Raw genomic sequence first — 27,929 nt, 5'->3', positions numbered from 1 at the left:
CCTCCTCCCCCCCCCCACACACACACTGCTCCTCCTCCCCCCCCCCCACACACACACTGCTCCTCCTCCCCCCCCCACACACACTGCTCCTCCTCCCCCCCCACACACACACTGCCCCCCCTCCCCCCCCACACACACACTGCCCCCCCTCCCCCCCCACACACACTGCCCCCCCTCCCCCCACACACACTGCCCCCCCTTCCCACACACACACTGCCCCCCCTCCCCCCCCACACACAAAGCCCCCCCTCCCCCCCCACACACACTGCCCCCCCTCCCCCCCCACACACAAAGCCCCACCTCCCCCCCCACACAAACAGTCCCCACCTCCCCCCCCACACAAACAGTCCCCACCTCCCCCCCCACACAAACAGCCCCCCCTCCCCCCCACACAAACAGCCCCCCCTCCCCCCCACACACACTGACCCCCCTCCCCCCCCACACACACTGACCCCCCTCCCCCCCCCACACTGCCCCCCCCTCCCCCACACACACACAGCCCCCCCTCCCCCTCACACACACAGCCCCCCCTCCCCCTCACACACACAGCCCCCCCTCCCCCCCCACACACACTGCCCCCCTCCCCCTCCCCCCCCACACACACAGCCCCCCTCCCCCTCCCCCCCCCACACACACAGCCCCCCTCCCCCTCATCCCCCACACACACAGCCCCCCTCCCCCTCCCCCCCCCACACACACAGCCCCCCTCCCCCTCATCCCCCACACACACAGCCCCCCTCCCCCTCCCCCCCCCACACACACTGCCCCCCCTCCCCCTCCCCCCCACACACACACTGCCCCCCTCCCCCCACACACACTGCCCCCCTCCCCCTCCCCCCCCACACACACTGCCCCCCTCCCCCTCCCCCCCACACACACAGCCCCCCTCCCCCTCATCCCCCACACACACAGCCCCCCTCCCCCTCCCCCCCCCACACACACAGCCCCCCTCCCCCTCATCCCCCACACACACAGCCCCCCTCCCCCTCCCCCCCCACACACACACTGCCCCCCGTCCCCCTCCCCCCCACACACACTGCCCCCCGTCCCCCTCCCCCCCACACACACACACTGCCCCCGTCCCCCTCCCCCCCACACACACACACTGCCCCCCGTCCCCCTCCCCCCCACACACACACACTGCCCCCCGCCCCCCTCCCCCCCACACACACACTGCCCGCCCTCACCCACACACCGCCCCACTCTCCCCCCGCACACACACACCGCCCCCTGCACACACACACCGCCCCCTGCGCACACACACCGCCCCCCCGCACACACACACCGCCCCCTCCCCCCCGCACACACACACCGCCCCCCCCGCACACACACACCGCCCCCCCCTCCCCCCCGCACACACACACCGCCCCCCCCCTCCCCCCCCCCGCGCACACACACCGGCCCCATGCGCGCACACACTGCCCCCCCCCCCGCGCACACACACTGCCCCCCCGCGCACACACACTGCCCCCCCTCACCCACACACTGCCCCCCCTTCCCCCCCTCACACACACACACTGCCCCCCCTCACTCACACACTGCCCCCTTCCCCTCCACACACTGCCCCCTTCCCCTCCACACACCGTCCCCTCCCCTCCGCGCACACACTGCCCCCCCCACACACTGCCCCCCCACCCCACCACTGCCCCCCCACCCCACCACTGCTCCCCCTCCCCCCCCACACTCTGCTCCCCCTCCCCCCCCCACACTCTGCCCCCCCTCCCCCCCCCACCACACTGCCCCCCCCTGCCCCCCCCACCACACTGCCCCCCCCTGCCCCCCCCACCACACTGCCCCCCCCTCCCCCCCCCACACTGCCCCCCCCCCCCCCACCACACTGCCCCCCCCCCCCCACCACACTGCCCCCCCCTCCCCCCCCCACACTGCCCCCCCCCCCCCCACCACACTGCCCCCCCCCCCCCCACCACACTGCCCCCCCCTCCCCCCCCCCACCACACTGCCCCCCCTCCCCCCCACCACACTGCCCCCCCTTCCCCCCACCACACTGCCCCCCCTTCCCCCCCACCACACTGTCCCCCCTCCTCCCCCACCACACTGCCCCCCCTCCTCCCCCACCACACTGCCCCCCCTTCCCCCCCACCACACTGCCCCCCCTTCCCCTCCACCACACTGCCCCCCCTTCCCCTCCACCACACTGCCCCCCCTTTCCCCCCACCACACTGCCCCCCCTTCCCCCCACCACACTGCCCCCCTCACCCCCACCACACTGCCCCCCCTCACCCCCTCACCCACACACTGCCCCCCCTCACCCCCTCACCCACACACTGCCCCCCCTCACCCCCTCACACCCACACACCGCCCCCCCTCACCCACACACTGCCCCCCCTCACACACACACACTGCCCCCTCCCCCGCACACACACCGCCCCCCCTCCCCCCCGCACACACACCGCCCCCCCTCCCCCCCGCACACACACACTGCCCCCCGCCCACACACTGCCCCCTCCCCCCCCCACACTGCTCCCCCCCCCCACACACTGCCCCCCCCCACACACTGCCACCCCCCCCACACACTGCCCCCCCCCACACACTGCCCCCCCCCACACACACTGCCCCCCCCCCACACACTGCCCCCCCCCCACACACTGCCCCCCCCCCACACACTGCCCCCCCCCACACACTGCCCCCCTCCCCCCCCCCACACACTGCTCCCCCCCCCCCACACTGCCCCCCTCCCCCCCCCCACACTGCCCCCCTCCCCCCCCCCACACACTGCTCCCCCCCCCCACACTGCCCCCCTCCCCCCCCCCCACACTGCCCCCCTCCCCCCCCCCACACTGCCCCCCTCCCCCCCCCACACTGCCCCCCTCTCCCCCCCCCACACTGCCCCCCTCCCCCCCCCCCCCCCACTGCCCCCCTCCCCCCCCCCCACACTGCCCCCCTCCCCCCCCCCCACACTGCCCCCCTCCCCCCCCCCCACACTGCCCCCCTCCCCCCCCCACACACTGCCCCCCTCCCCCCCCCACACACTGCCCCCCTCCCCCCCCCACACACTGCTCCCCCCCCCACACTGCCCCCCTCCCCCCCCCCACACAGCCCCCCTCCCCCCCCCACACACTGCTCCCCCCCCCACACACTGCTCCCCCCCCCACACACTGCTCCCCCCCCACACACTGCTCCCCCCCCACACACTGCTCCCCCCCCACACACTGCTCCCCCCCCACACACTGCTCCCCCCCACACACTGCTCTCCCCCCCACACACTGCTCCCCCCCCACACACTGCTCCCCCCCCACACACTGCTCCCCCCCCTCACACTGCTCCCCCTCCCCCCCCCCACACTCTGCCCCCCCTCACCCCCTCGCCCACACACTGCCCCCCCTCGCCCACACACTGCCCCCCCGCGCCCACACACTGCCCCCCCCGCGCCCACACACTGCCCCCCCCGCGCCCACACACTGCCCCCCCGCGCCCACACACTGCCCCCCCGCGCCCACACACTGCCCCCCCGCGCCCACACACTGCCCCCCCACGCCCACACACTGCCCCCCACGCCCACACACTGCCCCCCCACGCCCACACACTGCCCCCCCACGCCCACACACTGCCCCCCCACGCCCACACACTGCCCCCCCACGCCCACACACTGCCCCCCCACGCCCACACACCGCCCCCCACGCCCACACACCGCGCCCACACACCGCCCCCCCCTCCCCCCCGCGCCCACACACCGCCCCCCCCTCCCCCCCGCGCCCACACACCGCCCCCCCTCCCCCCCGCGCCCACACACCGCCCCCCCTCCCCCCCCATACACCGCCCCCCCTCTCCCCCCATACACCGCCCCCCCCTCCCCCCCCATACACAGCCCCCCTCTCCCCCCCCATACACAGCCCCCCTCTCCCCCCCCATACACAGCCCCCCTCTCCCCCCCCATACACAGCCCCCCTCTCCCCCCCCATACACAGCCCCCCTCTCCCCCCCCATACACAGCCCCCCTCTCCCCCCCCATACACAGCCCCCCTCTCCCCCCCCATACACAGCCCCCCTCTCCCCCCCCATACACAGCCCCCCTCTCCCCCCCATACACAGCCCCCCTCTCCCCCCCCATACACAGCCCCCCTCTCCCCCCCCATACACAGCCCCCCTCTCCCCCCCCATACACAGCCCCCCTCTCCCCCCCCATACACAGCCCCCCTCTCCCCCCCCATACACAGCCCCCCTCTCCCCCCCCATACACAGCCCCCCTCTCCCCCCCCATACACAGCCCCCCTCTCCCCCCCCATACACAGCCCCCCTCTCCCCCCCCATACACAGCCCCCCTCTCCCCCCCATACACAGCCCCCCTCTCCTCCCCCATACACAGCCCCTCTCTCCTCCCCCATACACAGCCCCTCTCTCCTCCACCACACACACACACACACAGCCCTCCCTCTCTCTCACACACAGCCCCCGTCTTCCCCCTCTTTCCAACACACACAGCCCCCCTCCCTCTCCCATGCATGCATGTGCACACGGCCCCCCTCACCCTCACACGCACGTTCCACACATATGCATACCCCCCTGTCTCTTCCACACACACGCACGCTCCCCCCATTCCACAAACCCACATGCACCACCTCTCTCCCGTACACACACACACACACATATATATGAATCTATGGGGTGCAATAGCATTTGCAGATTTGTATTTGCAAATACATTCTAATTTGTTCAAAAAGCGTAGTCAGTGCGCTATTTTAAAAATTCCTACTTTGAACATAAAGGTTAAAAACACAGGTTACCACACAGACAGATTGTGAACAAGGCCTCACATCTAAAATGTGATATGTCACCTCTTGTATACACTGATAAAACCTTTAGTTATCTCGGGGAAGAGACTTGAAAGAAATTCTGGGATTTGAATTTCAATTAATTGAATTCTGCATTCCTTTCTTACTGATTGACTATTTAATGGGAGGGACTCAGCCACTTTAGGTTTGTTCAACACTTTTGCATCAATTGTTTGACTCTTTGATCTCTTAATTATAAATTCTGTGTCTGCAGCCTCCTGTCTGACTACACCTGAAGGAGCAATGCTCCGAAAGCTAGCGTTTTCAAATAAATCTGTTGGGCTATAACCTGGTGTTGTGTGACTTTTGACCTTGCCCAACCGAATCCAATACCAGCTCCTCCATAACATTTCTATTTCGGGAATTAGACTGAACAAACACAACATTCACTTTTCTTTAAATTAGTTTATTTTACTCAGGAGTAGCTGAAATGAAACATTTGAGCCCTTAAAATGAAATTGGCATTCTAGTGAATCAAAAGGAATTAAAAATATTAAGGAGGAATATCCTACATGACTGATGTATCCTCCAAATATAGCTCAACAAAATCTTTAGACTTTGGGGAATAAAAATCTGCACCTACCTGAATAGCCAGGTCCTGCAGGGTGACCCGGTACAACAAGGCTGGTTGATGTTAAAGGAGGTGGTGGTGGTAAGGTAGCTGGTGTTGCAAACATGGCGTGGTGATGAGGATGAGTCTGAGGCCTCAGGGAGAAATTGTGTGAGGTAGCAAGGCTTGGAATAGATAAGGGCAACACTGGAGTTGATGAATTTAAGGAGTGGATTTGGGGGGATGAAGGCAAGTGTTTGGGTAGGCTGATGCTTGCAGCACTGCTGGCACTGCTACTCCTGCTGCTGAAGAAAGAAAATGTGATCATTAGCTAATGTGTACACAAAATATAATAATAAAAATACATGTATACCTCATCTTTGCGACTAAAACAAAATAGTGATTTCCTGTACAATCACTACTTCAAAACATATTAGAAAAATTCTGGGCTAATTAATTTCACATAATTAATTTACATCCACTCACCAAAACTGATACATATGACTTATGAGAATTCAATCTCACTAACTCTGCCTTTGCTCATTACAAAATTTACCTTGGTGATGTTTTTAAAATTTTTTTTTGTAATTATCCTCCCATGATCTTGTAATGTTCAGTTCAGTTAGCTCGGTTGGCTAAATGGTGGTTTTGCAACTCAGAATAACACCAACTGCATGGGGTTCATTACTGCACCATCTGAGGTTACCATGAAGAACTTCCACTTCAATCTTTTCCCTCACCACCATCAGTCACCTTTCTCTCTGATGAGAGAGCTGCCCGGTACAATTGCAACATTTAAGAGGCATTTGGATGGGTATATGAATAGGAAGGGTTTGGAGAGATATGGGCCGGATGCTGGCAGGTGGGACTAGATTGGGTTGGAATATCTGGTCGGCATTGACGGGTTGGACCGAAGGGTCTGTTTCCATGCTGTACATCTCTATGACTCGATGACTATGGCAACTTTACCTTTCTCTATAATGTTTATTACTGCACTAGTATAGTTATAAAAAGTTAGGATAATGAATACTGGTGAAAGACAGGACATTTTCTCAAAGCCTTTCATCTTGCATCTCATATTTATCAGGAAAATTTATGGGAATACCAATTCAAGGGAAAACCCGCTTTTACACTACATGTGAGAAAGGGAGAATGCTGATTGGTTGGCTAATGAACCTTGATTGATCGAAGTATTACCATGGAGAATGCACCAATTCATGATAATTATCAATTAACCTTCAGGCAGGAAGGGGGTGCTTATGTTGCAGTGGTAGTTTCCCTGCTTCTGAGCTAGGAAGCCCATATTAAAATCCCATCTGTTCAAGGAGTGTGTAATAAGATCTTTGCACAGGTTGATTATATCAAGCTGGGAAGATAGTGGACAAGTGGTAACGGCACTGGACTAGTGATCCAGAACCAAGAATTCATGTTCTAGGGACAAGGGTTGGTCGAAATCCCACTATGGCAGATGGTTAAAATATGAATGCAATGCATTAAAAAAAAAGGAATAATAAGTTAGCATAATGAAAACCAAGTAATCATTGTTGTAAAAACCCATCTAATTCTTTGTAGAAGCAAAAGTAGTTCAAGTCCCACTGCTCCAGCGTGTAGCATGGAGTGTGATTAAGAATATCCACAGATTTTAAGGGTTTTCAAAGACTCAGCCCAAACCTATATGGCATCTTGGCTTTCGATACCTAACTACAATTTAAAGGGCTCTTCTAGCACCATGGTAATGGCCCTACCTTTGAGTCAGGAAATGTAGGTTGAAGACCTTTTCTTCCAGAGTTCTGTACAAGAGATATCTAAACAGGTTGATTAATTTTAAACCAGGCAGCTGACTGATTTCTCAGAGCAATGCCCCTAACTAATGAATCAAGATGTTATTTCATTGATGGGAAATGGGCATCGCTGACTTTATTTGTTGTCCATCCACAGCTGTCGTCACATTTCATATAGATGAGCAGGAAGCTGGAAGAAAAGCAGGATGCTGCCTGGCTTGCTGTGTTCTTCCAGACTCCTGCAGGTTTACCTTGGATTCCAGCATCTGCAGTTTTCTTTGACTCTTAGCAAGGTTACATTTCAGATGGCAATTAAGAGCCAACCACATTGCTGTGTGCCTGGAGTGACATGTGGGCCAATCCAGGTCAGAGACACTAGTGAACAAGATGGCTTTTTTATGACAATTGACAGTGGTTACATGACTGGCATTACACCAACTTTTAATTCCAGATTTTTTTTTAATTGAATGAAAATTTCACAATCTACCATGATGGGATAAAAACCCCCCACTCCCCCCAACCGAACAGTCCTGACAGTCTCTCATCCTGTCCCTGCAACTCTGCAATTATCATGGTTAATCCACTTCGCCTACAAACCCCTAGTCACTATGGATAATTCATCATTGCCAATGCACCTAACCTGCATGCGGGTGAAATCAGAGCACTTGGCAGAAGCCAACACAAATGCAGAACAGACAAATTCCACTCAAGGCTGGAATGGAAGCTGGGTCCCTGGTGCACAGGTAGTAGTGCAAGCCACTTCACTGTCCCTATACCCACACTGCACCTGTTTCAATGTATGACAGGTGACATTCATTTGCTAGTTCATTTCTCAGAGCTCTGCCCTGAGCAAAGTCAACTGCCTGGTTTAAAATTTAACCAAAACCTAGCCATTAACTGTCAACCATCAATTCTTTGTACTACCTCAGCCAATTATTATCCACTTGCCAACTCATCAGCATTCTCCTCAAACAGTATAAATGATTTCCCCATTAAATTAATATTTTTGTAAATTATTTGATGAGCACAAAACTAAAAGGTACAACATTTTTTTCCAGTAACACTCAAGTTCTGTACTACCAGATGATAAGTTAATATGGGCAATCCATGTGATTATTCCTTCAGCGTACAGTACATTTGAAAGTACCTTCTATTCACATCTGGATGCTTTGCGGGTAAATTAAATTATTAGTAAGATGGCATGCTCACAAATAAACAATCTCGTAACCTGGAAAAAGTAGTCCGAAATAATTTTGCCCACTTTTTGGCCCACTTAGTTATTCTAAACTGAAAATCTGGAAACTGCTATAAAGATTAGGATGACTCACCTCTCCAATGGAGTGATTTGAAACATAAGGCAGCTATTAACTGCAATATGGCAGTCATTGGTGCCATTAAACTCAAGTATGTGTTAAAATTTACCAATGCAGCAGTTTAATACAAATACAGCCAAGAATGTTACAGCTTAAATATATTTTCAACTTCTAGGCATGCTCAAACAAACCCAAGATGGCATTTCTTCAGATGAGGGGTGATTTTGTCTGGTAATTTGATTTACTACAGTAATGAAAAATTAATTTGGCAGAAGAAAATCAGGTCTTTACTGTACAAAGTTCAGCAATTCTTTCATTGGATATATAATTTCTTTTGTGAAAATAATTGGACTACAGTAACTTATTTGTTCACAGACTGTTTAACTTTTTGGTTTAATTATCTTGGAGTCTATAAAATCAAATCTGAAAGTATACAACACAGTTTCGTTCAGGATCTAGGAATATCAATGAAACAATTATTTCTGTTTACATTAAATGTAGCACTGGTCAAGTCGAGAGGGTAAATATTCAGGATAATATAAACTGCTGCCCGCTTGATTTAAATGACGACTACTGACAGCATTACTTATAATTCCTGCCAGTCTGTCCCAAGGCAAGAACTAACAAAATGAACAGTCTTTCCGTTGTCTGGCATATGTAGCAATTAACCGATTGAAATGATGTGAAATTAGCACAATCAGCCAATGGTTTAAAAAGTTAGTCAAAGTTGAGTTTGCAAAAATTACTAATGGTTGTTGATCAGGTAGACAGAGGTTGACAGAGCATTGAGAACTACTCAATCTAAGAAGGTTTTCAGAACTTAATTATTATTTCACACATTTTATGATTATATAACAGGTTGTAAGTTATATTAGATACACATCATGAGTTAGTTGGAACATATCACAGATAGTCACCATAATTTAATTACAGAACAATTACCTACTGTACAAAATGGAGGCAATAATAATGAAGTAGCACAATTATAACTTGCATTTCTACAATGCCTTTAACACAGTAAAATCCCAAAGCACTTCACTGGAGAGTTATTGAACAAAATTTGACAGTCAGCCATATGGATAATATATTGTTAAAATATTAAATAGTGGTCAAAGAGGTGGATTTTTGAGAAGCACAGGAGAGAGAAATTGTGAAATTTTAAGAGTAAAATTTGCAGTTAATTTGTTTTTAACAAAAGGTAGGGCTATTCCACTAAACAAAGTTCTGAAACAGAACTCAAACTACAGCAATCAATAATAGGGGTGAAGGAAACTGGAACTGCACATATGCAGAGTACTAAAAGAAGGCAGAATTACCAGGGTTTGAGGTGATGGTTGGAAATGGCAAGGCCCTAGTGAGATTTGAACACAAAGATAACAATTTAAACAATATCAATTTATTATTATTTATTGAGGATTTAAGTAGTACTGCTGGATTGGGGCCAATGTAACTTATAAACATGGGGTGAAGAGTAAGTCGTATTAAACAAAAATAATGAGTGTTAAATAAAAGCTGAACTCCACGTCAGGTGGAAGATGGGAGTCTGTCCGAGGGAATACTGGAAGAGACAAGTTTGTGTTACAAAAGTATAAATGAAGACTTTAGCTAAGATGGACACAAGAACAAATCATCAGGTTGTAAGTGCATTGCTGCTTGTGGAACCTTGCTGCAAGCAAATTGGCTGTCATATTTCACATATTTATAGAGAGTGGCTACACTTCAAAAGTACTTCATCAGTCATGATGTAGTTTGGGGACATCCAATGGTCATAAAGCATACCAAACAAATACAAGATTTTCTTTTCAAGAAACTACCCTATGCTTTAAACTCTAACAGATAAACTCAAAAGTGAAATGTGTTGTCCATCCCTTCTTTCTTGTCCTTCTTAACACATTCTGCAGCATTATTTCTATCACTACAACTGGGTGAAAAGTACCATGGATGAAGGTAACAGGACCGACCAATAATAGTAAACTTGGACTAGACTTGGGTCAGTAATTAATTGTATATTTCTGCATTGTTCATTTTGAAATAAATTTTGGGTAACAATGTTGAAATTCAGTAAACGTCACCATTACAAACCTGACTTGTCACACATTAACTCTTCCTTAAGCAGTAGCTACAATTAAGCAAACAGTTGAATATTTTTTTCCAATCTTAATATTTAACTTATAGCCCATGTTTAAAATTTAGTTTTTAGCATAATGATTACTAGAGTCTACCAGTAGCAGTTTTCAGTGGACCTGGATGAAAACTATGAGTGTTTTGCAAAGCCTGCGTGAGGTCAGTTTTTATTCTAGGTTTCAGCATTAACCATATATAAAAGATATACAGCTTTGTCAAAATAAATGAGCTGAACTAAGGAAGCAGGTTTTGAATTGCAGTGAGTGCATGTATACTAGTAAAGTTGGTAAGTTTTGGTTTTTACAAATATTCACTCACCAATGGAGTGAAGGCTTGAGCAAAATCTAGAGTCTTATCTTTGGGATTTGGTTTGAATCAATTCTAGACTGATGGAATCAAAACCCCTCAGTTCAAGACCCTACATAAATTGAGTTTTGTACCTCAGTGGCGTTCTTAGTGGAGTAGTGGGACAACACAAAACAATACCTGAATTTTGTAATTAGATTTAGAGATAACTGATTGACCTTTCTAGGAAATGGGAAAGTACCATGGTGCTGCAGAACTGGGCACTCTGGTTAGTGTCACTGTTCTAGGATAGAGTGGTAATATGACATACTGGAACCACTTAATGAACTGTGCCAGAAACATAGTGATCTTGACATTAGAACCAACACCAGAATATAAAATGTGTCACCATGTAATAATCTGAAAGTAATACAATTTCTTTCCAGCTTACCTGATACTGTTAAGACTGCTGAAAGGTATCTGGTGATGAATCTGGTGATGGACAGGAGGCTGCGTGTGAATCTGAGACAGAGGATAATGCTGTATTTGGGGCTGTAATTGTGGCGTTGGGTGTCTTGTTTGCGGTTGTGCCTGGTAAACAGTCTCCTTTACTGTTGGACTCGCTGTGCTATTGGAAGCACACGCTGAAGAAGCTGGAGGTACAACAGCAGCCGGAGGACTTGGCACCAGTGGCACAAAGGGTGTCTCCTTGCTTTGTTCCTGGCTACGCTCTAGTCCAGAGACCTTGGAAACACCTGGTCCCTTTGTTTCAGGTTTCTCATTCAACGTCAGACTGCTTCCAGTGAAGTTTGAACCTAGAAAATTAAAGAAAAACAAACCTTTTCTAAAGCGTTTATGTGGAACATTTCCATGCGTAACCATCATCGGCTGACTCACCTCTCAGAGGAATACAGTCAGCTTTAATAACTCACTCCTAATTATTGTTAAATGCCTGTCGATTCAGGTGTTTGCCAAGCACATTCTAGGATAAAATGATTATGTTGCAGTGGAGCCCTGAAAAGTTCACAGCCTTTTCCCACTGTGCACTGATCAAAATCCTTAGCTCATTCATGCCTATTAGTATATCAGGATTAATTAAGGGGGTTTTATCACAAACTTAATAGCATTCCCCACAATTTATTAAAAAAAACTACCTGTTTAAACCGACAAAGAGGCCAATCTCTCAGCTCCCCCAGTCCAAGCATAATCCATTTGCACAAATTACAATCAAATGAATATGAGGGAGGCAAAGTGGCATGGATATTAACATTAATTGTTGTCTTGCTGCAAACAGCACATCCTTGCTACAATTTACTTAATGAAAATCTGTTTAGTTTAATTGCTTTGACACTGTTCTCTTTATCTCAATGAATGCATGTATCAAGCTAGCTTTGCCAGCCTCGCATCTGCAGTATAGTCTAAATGATGAAATAATAGGTACTGAGGCCTGTGTTTACATCCTGGGCCTAATCTCTTCACTCAACAAAAATTATATTCCAGCTGGCTAAGCCTGGTTGGCATTAGACAATCCCAAATATACAAAGGCAAACAAAAAGAAAAATATCTTTAACAAAAGATATTACAGGTGTTAAGAGACTTTGCAGCACAATTTATCTAGGTTACAGGTTCATCATTTACTGCAAGATTTCAGTTAACTTTTAAATTTATTCCTTCCACGCTTTGAAACAACTATTAATCCAGTAGTTTTTGTTGAATTTCCATTTTCTTCTATGCAATGGTTTCTTCCAACAAAGACAGATGCCAACTGTCAACCTGTGCCATTGATGTTCTATATTATAAATACTGACACAAATCGACCACTTATCTTCCTGTTCTTTTTTTGCCAAGAAAAGCATGTCTCAGACAATCTCTACATAATGTCAGAACAGTTCATTCTGAGAACCTTCATGTATGCCAAAATCTTGCCACAGTAGAACAATTATTTTTTACTGACCCCTATGTTTTACAGCACTTCTGTTAATGGTGCTGACCATCTTCAATGGTCTTGCCCTGAAGCTTTACAATTATCTCAGTTAACCTTTCCATCTCTCAACCTCCCTCTCCTTCAACACCCTCTTTGAAAACATAACATTTTGACAAAATTTCTGTTTTATCAGTTTGTGTACATTTCTGTGAAATTCACTAGAATCAGGGAAATCCTTAGAATGGAAAATAGTGAATAAACCTCCTTTACTCAAAAAGGGAATGAGGCAGAAAGCAGGAAAGCACAGTCCAGTCAGCTTGACATCTATTGTAAAGATAGCTTTTAGCACTATTATTAAAGCAGGGCACTTAGAAGAGTTAAAGGTAATCAAGCAGAGTTAATATAATTAGACCTCCCTGAAGTAGTAATGTGCTGTGGATAAACGAGAACCAGTGGACGTACTATATTTGCATTTCTCGAATGCGTCTGATAAGATGCCACATGTGGCAAATAAAAGCTCATAACTTAGGGGGTAACATATGGGCCTGGACAGAAGACTAGTTAATAGGAAAAAGGTGTAGTTAAAAAAAGAGTTGCTTCTGGTCACAAGGTGTAATAAGTGTTGTGCCACATGAATCAGTACAGGGCAACTGTGACTATCTGAATGACACAGGCTGGGAGTATTTGGATAATCGAATGTTCAGATAACAGTTTACCCAAGCACGTCCCTACCTCTGAACCGAGACACCCAGGTTTGAGTCCCACTTGTGTTAGAAGTGTGTAATAACACCTCTGAACAAGTTGCTTAGAAAATAAGATCCTGAATAGTCTGATGAGATGGATGTGAACAGGATGTTTCCTCTTGTGGGTCAGTCCACAGTAGGGACCCTGAGATCTTGTTTGGATAATCTGAAATTTGGATAATTTGAAATTTGGATAATTGACGCTCCGGTAATTGAGGCTATCCTGTACCTGGGCCTTAACTTCTTACAATCTATATAAATCATTTGGATGAAGGAACATATGAGTATCTGATACAGGAGCAGGAGTAGGCCATGTAACCTGCTGAGCCTGTTCCACCTTTCAACATGGCTGATCTGTTTGCAAATTGAATTCCACATTCCCATCTATCTCCAACAATCCTGAATTTTCTTACCCAACAGGAATTTACCTGTGCCTTAAAAATATTCAATAATCCCCACTTCCACAGCTTCTGAGGCAGTCTTCCAAAATTACAAACTCTTTAACAAATAATAATTCTTCTAATTGTTGTCCAAAAGAGCAATTCTTATTTTAAACAGTATCATCTACTATTGGACTGACCCACAAAAGGAAACATCCTGTTCACATCCACCTCATCAGACTATTCAGGATCTTAATTTCTAAACAACTTGTTCAAGGGTATTATTACACACTTCTAGAACAGGTGGGACTTGAACCTGGGTCTCTTGGTTCAGAGGTAGGGACATCATAACTGCACTATAGACCTCATTTACTTCAAATGAAGCACCACTAATTCTCCTAAGCTCCAGTGCAAACAAGTCCAGCTTATCCAATGTATCTTCAGAAAACAACGCACTCATTCCCCAGCTATTGTTCCACCCCAATTTCCTTAAATAAGAAGATCTGTAGATAGGTCTGGAGACAGGTCTGTAAACTGTGGACAGTATTCAATATGTGGTCTCATGTGTACCCTGTAACTGAAACACAACTTCATTTTAAAATTAAATTCCTCTCATCATAGAGGATAGCATTCAATTAGCTTTCTTAATTACCAGCCGGACCTGTACAGTAACGTTTTGTGACTCTTACACAAGAAAACCTAGATCCCTCTACACCTCGGAATTCTCTGTTTAAGTAATACTGATTTTTTATTTTACAGGTACTCCTGCTTTTCAAACATTCGCTTTAAGCAATTTCACTTTTATGGAAGGGCTACATTACTACCTGCTTTCGTGAATCTGAAGAGGATTTTCACTTTTACAAAAAAAAGTGATACTTTTTCCCATATAAATCATGCATCTTCGCTCTACGCCATTTTCAGCTTGCGAAAGGTTTCCTGGGAACGCTCTACTTTTGGATAGTGGGGGCTACCTGTATTCATCTTGCTTAAGAGAACAACTTCACACTTTCCCTCATTTATTTAATCTCTATCTGTCTGCAAGCCTCTTTTGTCTTTTCACAACATACTTTCTTACCTCTCTCTATGTTGTCTGCAAATTTAGCTAGTATATCTTTGTTCTACTCAACTATGATGTAAATTGTAAAAAGTTGAGACCCCAGACATATCCCTGTGGGACTCCATTCTTCATATTCTGCCAATAAGACAAAGTGGCATTTATGCATACTGTTTGTTTTCTGTCAGTGAGACCATCTTCTATGCTAATAGATTGTCTCCTACACCATGAGCTTTTATTTCTGCATAACCTCTGATGTGGCATTTTGTCACGTGCATTCTGGAAAACCCACATACAGGTGGTTCTGTTATATTGTGCGTTTATTAAACACGATTTGATTGTAATGAAATTTGTGAATTGCAGTTTTTTTTAATAAAGCAAACTCCCGTTCACTATTACACGATTCCATCCGCGGCACTAGCTGAACAGCAAAACTCAGCCTCAGGATCCTCCACCTGCAAAGTGCAAATTTAGCGTTTTCAGCTAAAACTGGAATGTAATCAGCTCTGCAAGCCTTGAAACGTAGACTGAATCTGGGAATTGTTGTCTATATTTGGAAAGAACTTTATTTCAAACTGGGGGAGAATCTTGAGGACTGGAATTCCGCATCGACATCACATGGTCAGCTGTCTAGCGTGCTTTCTGGTGAAGTGCTTCATGAAAGCTATAGAGCTGTAGTCAGTTATTTTAATGTTAGTGTTAAATTTATTGTATCATTTCATTAAAATAAATGATTTAAAGATTTACTTACACTATCATTTTTGTTAGGCTAACTACTATCTACTGCATCCGTTGCACCCGGTGTGGTCTCCTCTACATCAGGAAGACAGGATGCCTTCTTGTGGATTGCTTCAGAGAACATCTCTGGGACACACGCACCCACTAACCCCACCGCCCCCTGGCCAAACACTTCAACTCCCCCTTCACTTGGTCATAGACATGCAGGTCCTGGGCCTCCTCCACTGCCAAACAGTTACCACCTGACACCTGGAGAAGGAACACCTCATATTCTGCCTTGGGATCTGTAGTCACACGGGATCAATGTGGATTTCAACAGCTTCCTCATTTCCTCTCCCCCCACATTATCCCAGTCCCAAGCCTCGGCCCCGTCCTCCAGACCTGTCCATCACTCACCCCTCTGACCTATCACCTTTATCCACCTATCGCTTTCCCAGCTACCTCGCCCCAACTCCACCCTACTCCCATTTATCTCTTAGCCCCGACCCACAAGCCTCATTCCTGATGAAAGACGTACGGCCGAAACGTTGATTCTCCTGCTCCTCGGATGCTGCCTGACCTGCTGCGTTTTTCCAGCACCACACTCACGACTTTGATCTTCAGCATCTGCGGTGCTCACTTTCGCCTAACTACTATTTTTGTTTTGATAGTTTTGGTGGTTCGTCCCAACCCTGTTTTTCCCATAGGCCCCATTATTTATATTGCAAGCGACTAGTGCGTTAGAGGAGAACTACCTGTACCACGTGTCTATTCATTCCTCTTTTTTCGACACATTACTCAAGCCCTTTGAAGTCGTAAAACCTGAAAGGATGGTGAATGCTGTAAATCAGAAACAAAAACAGAAATTGCTGGAAAAGCTCAGCAGGTCTGGCAGCATTGGAGAAAGGGTCACTGACCTGAAACATTAACTCTGATTTCTTTCCACAGATGTTGCCAGACCTGCTGATCTTTCCCAGCATTTTTGTTTTGCTGCTTTTGAGGTACTACATTGATCACATGATTTCCCCTTCATGTAAACATGCTGATTCTTCCTGTTTGCCTTGAAATTTTCTAAGTACTCAACTATAATCTCTTTAATGACTTCTAACATCTTTCCCATAACTGGCATCAAGCTAACTAATCTATAATTTTTCGTTTCCTGCCTCTCTCCTGTCTTGCGTAGAGGGTTGTATTTGCTACTTTCCAATCTAATAGAACCTTGCCAGAATTTTGTGGATTTTGAAAATTTCACACCAATGAATTTCTTTGCAAATTAACCAACTCTTTTAAGCCCAGAGAATGAAGGCACCAGGATTTAGATACTTCTCAGTATTCAGCATCATTAGTTTCCTTAGTATCACTTCCCACACTGGAGGCTGGGGGGCTGGGGGGCGGGGAGGTCCTTGTGGACTGGAGCTGAGGCCGAGTTTTGAAGTCCAGTATGGTCTCGAGACTTGAGGCCCAGTGCAATCTGGTGACTAGGTGTTAGCATGGACCTTTTTGAAGAGGACTGTAATTTGGGTACTTTAAAAATTTTTATATTCTTACGCTGGCCTTTTATTTATTATTCTTTCAATTTTGTACCAAATATTTAAACATCTGTACCGAGGTGACATTGCAAACTTTTCACTGCACTCGCATTAGAGTACGTGACAATAAAGCTAATTCTGATTCTAATTCTGAAGCTAATTCTAATGTTTGTGATTTCAATAGGTTTTTCTCTCCCTTCGCCTCCAGATTTTCAACTATTCCTGGAATGTTTTTGTATCCTCTATGATGAAGACAGAGCAAAACGTGATAATTTCATCTGCCATTTCCTCAAATCTATTATTAACTACATTTTCGCTCTCTAAGTATGGGTGTCAAATTTTCTGATGACAAAAAGAGAGGTGAATTGAGAAGAGGGCATGATAAAGCTACTTGAGGTTGGGGAAGAGTGTAATACTGGTTTCCTTATTTAAGGAAGAATGTAAATGCATTGGAAGCAGTTCAGAGAAGGATCATTACACTAATACTAATGCATCAATCTTTAGCCAGAAATTATTCTTCTCAGCTACCTCCAGAAGTCCCAGCATCATAGGTGCCAGCCTTCAACCAACTCAATCCAGTCTATCTAATCAAGAAACAGATGGAGTCACTGAAATAGGCAGAGGTATGGGTTCTGACAACATTTCAGCAATAGTGTTAAAAGACTTGTGCTCCAGAGGAGCAGCAACTACAGCCAAACTGTTCCAATATAAATGATCTAACCAACACTGTGGAAAGTTGCTCGGGTATGTTCTATTCACACATGTATTACAAATCCCAGCAGGCCAATTACCATAAGCCTACTCTCAATTATAAGCAAAATGCTGAAAGGGTTATTGACAGGGCTATCAAGTGGCACCTGCAAAAGGCACAACTGGTTAGTAATGCTCAGTTTGGGTTCCGTCACAGCCATGTGGCTCCTGACCTCATTGCAGCTTGGTTCAACCATGGACAAAAGAGCTGAATGTCAGAGGTTAGGTGAGAGTGCTCCTTACATCAAGATAGCATCTGCCTGAGTATGGCATCAAGGAGCTCCAGCAAACAGGAATCAATGGGAACAGGGGGAAAGCTTTCCTCTGGTTGGAGTCATACTGAACACAATGAAAGTTGGTTGTGGTTGTTTGAAGGAGAAATTGAGGACTGCAAATGCTGGAGTTCAGAGTCAAGAGTGTGGTGCTGGAAAAACACAGGCCAACAGCATCCGAGGAGGAGGAGAATCGATATTGCGGGCAAAAGCCCTTCATCAGGAAGCGTTTTGCCCGAAACGTCGATTCTCCTGCTCCTCATATGCTGCCTGACCTGCTGTGCTTTTCCAATACTACACTCTCGAATGTGTTTGTTTGAAGACAGGCAGCTAAAGGGCATCTCTGCAAGAGATGCACAGGGCAGTGTGCTAGGCCCAGCCATTTTCGGCTGCTTCAACAATGGCCTTCCCTCCATAAAGTCAGAATTGGGGATGTTCATTGATGACTATATAAGTTCTGAAGCCCACAATCTCACTGAATAACAAACAGGCTTGAGGGGCTGTACGGCCAACTTTTGAATCCATATCGTGTTCTTATGAACAGAAAACCTGAAATGGGACCTCGGAAATAAACGATATGATGTAATGGTGGCAAATGTTGAGCTCCCTGATACTGAACTTTAGGACACATGGAATGCCCTGAGCAAAGCACAAGCAATGTACAGGTTGGTCTCCTATAATGCACGTTTATTAAACACCATTTGTCTGTAACATGATTTGTGAATTGCCGACTTTTTTTATAAAGCAAACTCCTGTTCATTGTTACACAATTCTCATCCCTGGCACGAAGTGTCACAGAGGACTGGACTCTATGTCACCGTCACGTGATGAGTCAGCTTGTGCACTTTCTTGTGAAGAACCTGGTGAAAGGCATTGTCAAATGTCTGCACTGGTGGACTTGGAAAAGCATGTGAAAATGTCTCTACAGACTGAGGACAAGAAGCTGGGAATGATATGTTAATTTAAAACATATAAAAAGTTGAGATATAAGTGAAATTGCACTGGAATTGACTAATAGTAAAAGGAGAATGTTAAGGAGAAGTTTGAAACTTGCTTTTGTTATTTGTATTAACAGCTTTTTCTTCAAAAAATGTTTAAATGTTAGAAGAGCATCTGTAGACTCGTCTGAATCGCTTTCAGTGGCTAATCACTACAGTAACCAACTGCAAAACAAAAAACCAGTACAGGGGCTTGGGCATGGTCAATCAACTGCTCAGGGTGGTCAGAGTCAGGAAACTCCGCACATAGTGCGTGAGGAAGAAAAAGGTGGGTATTACACTGTTACTTACGGTGCATGTGTAGAGATGTTCTGAGGGGGTGAGTAAGCTGTGCAGAAGAGATTCAGGGTTAGTCAGGGTCAGAAGTTAGCAAAGATGAGTGTAGGGAAGATGCTGCAGAAATGGTGGGTACAGTAGCAGAGATACAGTGAGTCTGAGGTATCAATGAGAAGTTGATAGCACTTTCACTGGCAGAGTGAAGGAGACCATTGATCATCTTCTTCCATTCTGTGCATTCCTTCAGATGGCTGAGAGTGCACTGGTCTGGATGGTAACCCTGGTCCAGGTTGCTGTGGTTCCAGTAGAATGGCGTCCTCTGTTGGCCTGGGAGAAAAGGATATCCTGCCTCTGCATCACTCCATCCCCACGAGCAGCATCTCCATGTCCCTGCCCACAAGGGTGAGGGGCCCAAGTTTTCCATTGTCTGCCACATCCAGGGCCAATGTCAGGAACCATCCAGGGCAGCTCTGGATTGACAGCTCTTGTCTGGGTGCACAATATCTTTTAAAAGATGGTGTTGCACCATGGATGATGGTCAATTCGAGGATATCCAGAAAGTGGTGAGTTGTTTTAGAAATGGCACATGGTATGATGGTGTGAGAATGGGACAGAGGGACACCAAAGGGTGAGAGAGGTAATAAATTAGTCTGGTTTAGTAAAGTAAGGTGATAGACGTTCCAGGCATTTCACAATGTGAAACCCACCAAAAAACTTTACAAAACTGACACGCAGTAAAAGAAATTAAGATTCAGCGCTTGATCTATCAAGACAGGTTTCATTCTGGGATCTGACATGGGCAATGTTGCTATTGCATGGGATCAGAAGACTGGCTGGAATGTAGTGCAGCCAGCAGGTACAGATTTGAGAGTGTACTGCTGGAAAGGTACAGCCGGTTAGGCAGCATCATGTTTCGGGCATAAGCCCTTCATCAGGAAGGGTAGATTCCTGAAGGGCTTATGCCCGAAATGTCGATTCTCCTACTCCTTGGATGCTGCCAAATCTGTGTTTTTTCACCAGTACACTCTCGACTCTGATCTCCAGCATCTGCAGTCCTCACTTTCTCTCAGCAGGTACAGATGCCAATTGAAAGTAATCAGTTGAAGGTTCTGATGAATTGCACTATATAGTACCATACAACAGGTCAAAATTTACATAGACTGTGCTGTCATTTGTGTTAGGTGAACTACTATTTTAGTTCGATTTTCCCTGGTATTTTTGGTGGTTCACCCCAACTATAGGCCCCATTATTTCTAATGCGCGACTTTCTATAACATGGTGTTGCATGGGAACATAACGATGGCATTGCAGGAGAACGACCTGTAATTGTCTGAGACTTTTAAACTTTTAATGGCCTGATTTGTGCTGCCCTGGACCCTCTGAGTGTCTCTTATGCTGATCTTAATGTTAAAAGACATGCACAACTCACCTCGATACATATGCCAGAACGATCACATTGTTTAATCTTTGGTGTAACTCAGTGATTAAAAGAGTAACACAATACATTATCCCAACTGACCCCCAGTGATCCAACAATTCTCTGACTCAACTGTTCAACCCCGATATCCACAAGTAATTACTCCAATTGCCCACGATCACCAACTACTCTCACCCCAAAATGCACCAAGCCTTTCAAAGGTTCTTCAAACATTTACCTGAATGTGATTGCTTATATTGCTTAAAAAAGGGGCAGATTATCCGTACTATTCATCTTTGCCAGTGGTCCCCATGTAGTTACTCCAAAGCATTGCTACCGTAAATGAGATGGGGAATCCTATCTGGAAGGAAACAAAAAGGATCGGTGCAGCAATGTTTACAGTCAGTGGCCATTGATTGCCATTGACTGGAAAATATGGGCCATTTATCCACTGAATGACTAATTCAGCTCAAAAGTGTGAAGACTTCGTATTAGTTTATTTCAGTCATTGTCTGCATATGATGCAGTTGTAACATATTCAACATTAAGCACTTGGTAGTCATAATTAGCTAGTGCAAACTTTAAACATTAGTGACCATTTACATAAAGATCAGAGGACATTTTGAATTGACAATTAGCAATCCTCTCCACACCTTGATAAAGCATTGACATTTCAAATGCATCTGTTCTGTTGTGAATTATAAAGATATAATAGACTGTAGTATATAATAGTTGCAATTCCAGCCTTGTCATCCTTTTCATGACCCTTGAATAGTTAGTGAGCCAACATAGTCAGCTAAGAATCTAAAAGTCTTGAAACCAGTTGCCACAACCACTTAGTATTGTTCAGCTCTGTCTGACATGTAGGAAAGTATGGAGAACTACTGTTGGAACTTTTAAATTTGTTTTCAAATCAGAGCCAATTAAATAAACTCTTTGTATTCTGTTAAAACAATACAACATAATAATGTAACTCATTTGCACATTTTTCCAAGGATCAAATACTGGAAGGATGACTCAGAAAAACAATACAAGAAACACTTACTGGGTAATTTAATAACAACACCTATGCAAACATGTTTACAATATAAATGAAACACATACTAGAATTTTTTTTCAAAGTAGGTTTCCTTGGTAGTTTAGTTCTTTACTTACCCCAAGTTAACCATATTTTCCCTGAACTACTGATAGTTTTATTGCACTTACCAAGATTTTCAGAGGTTAAAGCTGGATAAATCCCCAGGATCTGATCAGGTGTACCCAAGAACTCTGTGGGAAGCTAGAGAAGTGATTGCTGGGCCTCTTGCTGAGATATTTGGATCATCGATAGACACAGGTGAGGTGCCGGAAGACTGGAGGTTGGCAAACGTGTTTAAGAAGGGCAGTAAAGACAAGCCAGGGAACTATAGACCGGTGAGCCGGACCTCAGTGGTGGGCAAGTTGTTGGAGGGAATCCTGAGGGACAGGATGTACATGTATTTGGAAAGGCAAGGACTGATTAGGGACATAGCATAGTCAACATAGCTTTGCGCGTGGAAAATCATGTCTCTCAAACTTGACTGAGTTTTTTGAAGAAGTAACAAAGAAGATTGATGAGGACAGAGCAGTAGATGTAATCTGTATGGACTTCAGTAAGGCTTTCGACAAGATTCCCCATGGGGGACTGATTAACAAGATTAGATCTCATGGAATACAGGGAGAACTAGCCATTTGGATACAGAACTGGCTCAAAGGTAGAAAACAGAGGGTGGTGGTGGAGGGCTATTTTTCAGACTGGAGGCCTGTGACCAGTGGAGTGCCACAAGGATCAACTACTGGGTCCACTACTTTTTGTCATTTACATAAATGATTTGGACACGAACATAAGAGGTACAGTTAGTAAGTTTGCAGATGACACCAAAATTGGAGGTGCAGTGGACAGCGAAGAGGGTTACCTCAGATTACAACAGAATCTGGACTAGATGGGCCAATGGGCTGATGGAGTTTAATTCAGATAAACGCGTGGCGCTGCATTTTGGGAAAGCAAATCTTAGCAGGACTTATACACTTAATGGTAAGGTCCTAGGGAGTGTTGCTGAACAAAGAGACCTTGGAGTGCAGGTTCATAACTCCTTGAAAGTGGAGTCACAGGCAGATAGGATATTGAAGAAGACGTTTGGTATGCTTTCCTTTATTGGTCAGAGTATTCAGTACAGGAGTTGGGAGGTCATGTTGTGACTGTACAGGACATTGGTTAGGCCACTGTTGGATCATTGCGTGCAATTCTGGTCTCCTTCCTATCGGAAAGATGTTGTGAAACTTGAAAAGGTTCAGAAAAGATTTACAAAGATGTTGCCAGGGTTGGAGGATTTGAGCTACAGGGAGAGGCTGAACAGGCTGGGACTGTTCTCCCTGGAGCATCGGAGGCTGAGTGGTGACCTTATAGAGGTTTACAAAATTATGAGAGGCATGGATAGGATAAATAGGCAAAGTCTTTTCCCTGGGGTCAGGGAGTCCAGAACTAGAGGGCATAGTTATAGGGCGAGGGGAAAAAGATATAAAAGAGACCTAAGGGGCAACTTTTTCACGTAGAGGGTGGTACGTGTATGGAATGAGCTGCTAGAGGATGTGGAGGAGGCTGGTACAATTGCAACATTTAAGAGGCATTTGGATGGGTATATGAATAGGAAGGGTTTGGAGGGATATGGGCCAGGTGCTGGTAGTTGGGACTAGATTGGGTTGGGATATCTGGTCGGCATGGACAGGTTGGACCGAAGGGTCTGTTTCCATGCTGTACATTTCTATGACTCAAAGTTACAAATCCACCTTAATCCATGAGGACCACATTGAAGACAGGGTCTTAGAATCCTTTTTCTCAGATTACAAAAGAAATTTAACGGCAGACCACTCAGGAAAACATTAGGGTTGATGTACAAGGGATTGATCAAAGGCAGGGGTTTTATACATTGCTTAAAGGAGGAAAGAGAAAAGCATGGGAATTCCAGAGCTTAAGGCATGGAAAGCTGAAAGTACAACCTCAAATGATGCCGATTAAAATTAAGAATGTTCAACAGGCCAGTATTTGCGGAGTGTAGGTATCTAGGAATGTTGTGGAGCAACCCAGAGAAGATGAGAGAGACCAGGGGAGCCAAGGCGATAGACAGATTTGTTAATGAGGATGAGACTTAAGTTATTTTGCTTAATTGGAACCCAATGCACATCACAGAGCGTAGTACTGGATGGGTGAACAGGACTTAGTGAGAGTTGAGATAAGGGCACCAGAATTTTGGATGATCATATGTTGAAGACAGGGCTAAGATTTCATTCACAATCTGGAAATTGAGATGTTTATGACTCAGTCCAAATTTGCCCAATGAATAGTAATAAATTAGAGAACTTTTTAGCCATTTGCTTGCAAGTATGGATTCATGCTGTAAAACGAATAAACCTCTCTTAACAGAAGTAATTGGCATAACAGCTTTCATAAAACTAAAGTTTTCATAAAAATAGACAAACAATCCTATCCTTAACCCTCTCGGATACTTCCATATTACCTTTCAAAATATTTCTGCATCCACTTGACTTTGCCAAATCTGATGGTTATGAAAACATTACAAACTTGTACTGTAATTTGTGGCATGTAACTATAAACTCTTTCCTTTTTTTAAAACAAATATTTAAACTCGGTAACAGGATTGAAAATGAGAGGTAACAGTATGCGTTTCCCATTCTGATACTGAATTATAGATTTTCTTGCCCATTGCTAAGCAACAAGTTATTAATCATTCCAATTTATGCATGCGTATAGCTCCCTAATGCAAAAACTGAACCATGAGATCAATAGGTGTGACCTGAGAATATTGTGACATACAATTTAATCTTTATACAGTACACATACCAAGTCCATTGATTACATCAGGGCTTTTACACTTGGAAGCAATTAGCTTTATCAAATCCACCAGATTTAATGTTCTAAAATTCATAAATGTAATCTAAATGTAAAACAGCTCATGCTATCACTCGCTCCCAAATATAAGTACCTTGCGACCAATATCCTAGTGAAAGGCTAAATCGGGTTGTCATAAGGATTTTAAACCAGTAAATGGGGAGGGGAGGGCAGGGCTCAGGAAAGGTCCATACAGCTTCAAAATCTCGTAACATGACAGAAAGTGAAAAAACAGACAGGAATCCTATTTCAGGCGCAACAGGTAATGGCAAAGTATAAGTGTGGTAAGTGTGTGCACGTTTAGCTACTGACAGAGCATATTGCAGCACTGATGAGAGAACTCGAGGACCTTAGGCTCATCCGAGAGAATGAGATCTTTCTGGACAAGATCTTCAGCGAGGTTATTACACTGACCATACCAGAAGAGAGCAGAAGAGAGCAGACGATGAGGAAGGCAGAGTGGAGACAGGTGCAAGAGACCCCGGGGGAAGTACCTGTCAGGAACAAGTTGAATCTTTTGGAAACAGTAGAGACAGATGACACTGCTAGTCCGCGAGGCGGCCAGGTCTGTCAATCAAAAGTTGGCGTGGAGGCAGAGCGGAAGAGTCGGACATCGCACAGAGCCATAGTAATAGGGGACTCCATAGTGAGAGGAACTGACTGGGGTTTTTGTGGCAGCAGGCGGGACTTAAGGATGGTGTGTTGCCTTCCTGGTGCTAGGGTTAAAGACATCACAGACAGAGTGTAGGAAATCCTCAAGGACGAAGGTGAAGAGCCAGAGGTGGTGGTACATGTCGGCACAAATGATGTCGGGAAGAGGAGGAGGAACATACTACAGCGGGACTTTGGAGAACTAGGAAGAAGGCGGAAAAGCAGGACGTCTAGGGTGGTTATCTCCGGTTTGCTTCCAGTTCCTTGGGCTGGTGAGGCCAGAAACAGGGAGATAATGGACTTGAACGTGTGGCTGGGGAACTGGTACAGGAAGCAAGGATTTAAATTCTTGGATCACTGGGGTATGTTTTGTGATAAGCATAAATTATACAAGAGAGACGGTTTGCCCCTTAATAGGTTAAGGACCAGCATTCTGGCAAGCAGATTTGCACAGCTACGTTTAAACTATGTAGCGGGGAGGGGAGGGGACAAACTGGATGTTTAAGAAGGAAATTGAAGGGAAAGTAAGAACAAGGGAAGTCAAGAAAGACAACTGTATCAATGAGGCAGAAAACTCAAAGGGATCATGCTGTAAGGTTGAGTGAAATAGGAGTTGATGGGAAGGATGAGGACAGTAACAAATTTAAAATACTATACATGAATGCACGAAGCTTTAGAAATAAGATGGATGAGCTTGAGGCTCTTTTGGAAATTGGCAGATAGGATATTGTGGGGATAACGGAGACGTGGCTTCAAGTGGACAGGGCCTGGGAAATGAATATTCAAGGCTACACGTGCTATCGTAAGGACAGACTAACGGGCAGAGGAGGTGGGGTGGCCATGTTGGTAAGGGATGATATTCAGTCCCTTGCGTGGGGGGGACCTAGAATCAGGGGATGTAGAGTCAGTGTGGATAGAGCTGAGAAATTCTAAAGGTAAAAAGACCCTCTTGGGAGTTATCTACAGGCCCCCAAACAGTAGTCTGGATGTTGGATGTAAGTTGAATCAGGAGCTGAAATTGGCCTGTCGCAAAGATGTTACTGCAGTTGTTATGGGGGATTTCAACATGCAGGTAGACTGGGAAAATCAGGATCATATTGGACCTCAAGAAAGAGACTTTGTGGAGTGCCTCCAAGATGGATTCTTAGAACAGCTGGTGCTGGAGCCTACCAGGGAGAAGGCAATTCTGGAACTGGTATTGCACAATGAACCAGAATTGATCAGGGACCTCGAAGTGAAGGAGCCATTGGGAAGTAGTGACCATAATACAAGAAGATTCAATCTGCAATTTGAGAGGGACAGGGTACAATTGGAAGTGACAATATTGCTACTGAATAAAGGGAACTATGGAGCTGTGAGGGAGGAGCTGGCCAAAGTTCAATGGTGCAGTACCTTAGCAGGGATGACAGTGGAGGAACAATGGCGGATATTTCTGGGTATAATGCAGAAGATGCAGGATCAGTTCATTCCAAAAAGGAAGAAAGATCCTAGGAGGAGGCATGGGTGGCCGTGGCTGACGAGGGAAGTTAAGAAACATATAAAGTTAAAAGAGAAAAAGTATAACATAGCAAAGATAAGTGGGAAAACAGAGGACTGGGAAGCTTTTCAAGAACAACAGAGGATTACTAAGAAGGAAACATGCAGAGAAAAAATGAGGTACAAAGGTAAACTGACCAAAAATATAAAGGAGGATAGTAAAAGCTTTTTCAGATATGTGAAAGGCAAAAAAATGGTTAAAACTAAAATTGGTCCCTTGAAGACAGAAACAGGGAACAAAGAAATGGCAGAAGAATTGAATTGGTACTTCAGATCTGTGTTCATTGGGGAAGACACAAGCAATCTCCCTGAGGTAACAGTGGCTGAAGGACCAGAACTGAAGGGAATTTATATTTGCCAGGAATTGGTGTTGGAGAGACTATTAGATCTGAAGGTTAATAAGTCCCCGGGGCCTGATGGTCTACATCCCAGGGTACTGAAGGAGGTGGCTCGAGAAATCGTGGATGCGTTGGTGATTATTTTCCAGAGTTTGATAAATTCGGGATCAGTTCCGGCGGATTGGAGGGTGGCTAATGTTGTACCACTTTTTAAGAAAGGTGGGAGAGAGAAAACAGGAAATTATAGACCAGTTAGTCTGACCTCAGTGGTGGGAAAGATGTTAGAGTCTATTATAAAGGATGAAATTACGACACATCTGGATAGTAGTAACAGGATAGGTCAGAGCCAGCATGGATTTATGAAGGGGAAATCATGCTTGACTAATCTTCTGGAATTTTTTGAGGATGTAACTCTGAAGATGGACGAGGGAGATCCAGTAGATGTAGTGTACCTGGACTTTCAGAAAGCTTTTGATAAAGTCCCACATAGGAGGTTAGTGAGCAAAATTAGGGCGCATGGTATTGGGGGCAAAGTACTAACTTGGATTGAAAGTTGGTTGGCTGATAGGAAACAAA

At 46.1% G+C, this 27,929-nt stretch overlaps 1 protein-coding gene across 12 annotated transcripts in view; it reads right to left on the bottom strand.

The window, feature by feature from the left end:
* fbrsl1 (fibrosin-like 1) overlaps window positions 1–27,929 on the bottom strand; it is a 1,023,586-nt gene that overhangs the window by 39,391 nt on the left and 956,266 nt on the right. For 11 of the 12 annotated variants that reach the window (XM_043715444.2, XM_043715447.2, XM_043715445.2 and 8 more), the window contains 2 exons: window positions 11,295–11,658; window positions 5,374–5,645 (listed from right to left, as the gene is read on the bottom strand). In XM_043715444.2, coding sequence (XP_043571379.1) covers window positions 5,374–5,645; window positions 11,295–11,658 — 636 coding nt within the window. The remainder of the gene's footprint in view (window positions 1–5,373; window positions 5,646–11,294; window positions 11,659–27,929) is intronic. The other variant, XM_043715446.2, reaches the window with a different exon arrangement.

This window comes from Chiloscyllium plagiosum, unplaced genomic scaffold, assembly GCF_037043375.1.
Source record: "Chiloscyllium plagiosum isolate Xiang-an unplaced genomic scaffold, Cpla_swu_hap1 HiC_scaffold_24, whole genome shotgun sequence".
Lineage (NCBI taxonomy): Eukaryota > Metazoa > Chordata > Chondrichthyes > Orectolobiformes > Hemiscylliidae > Chiloscyllium > Chiloscyllium plagiosum.
This window is presented reverse-complemented; position numbering and strand designations above follow the sequence as displayed.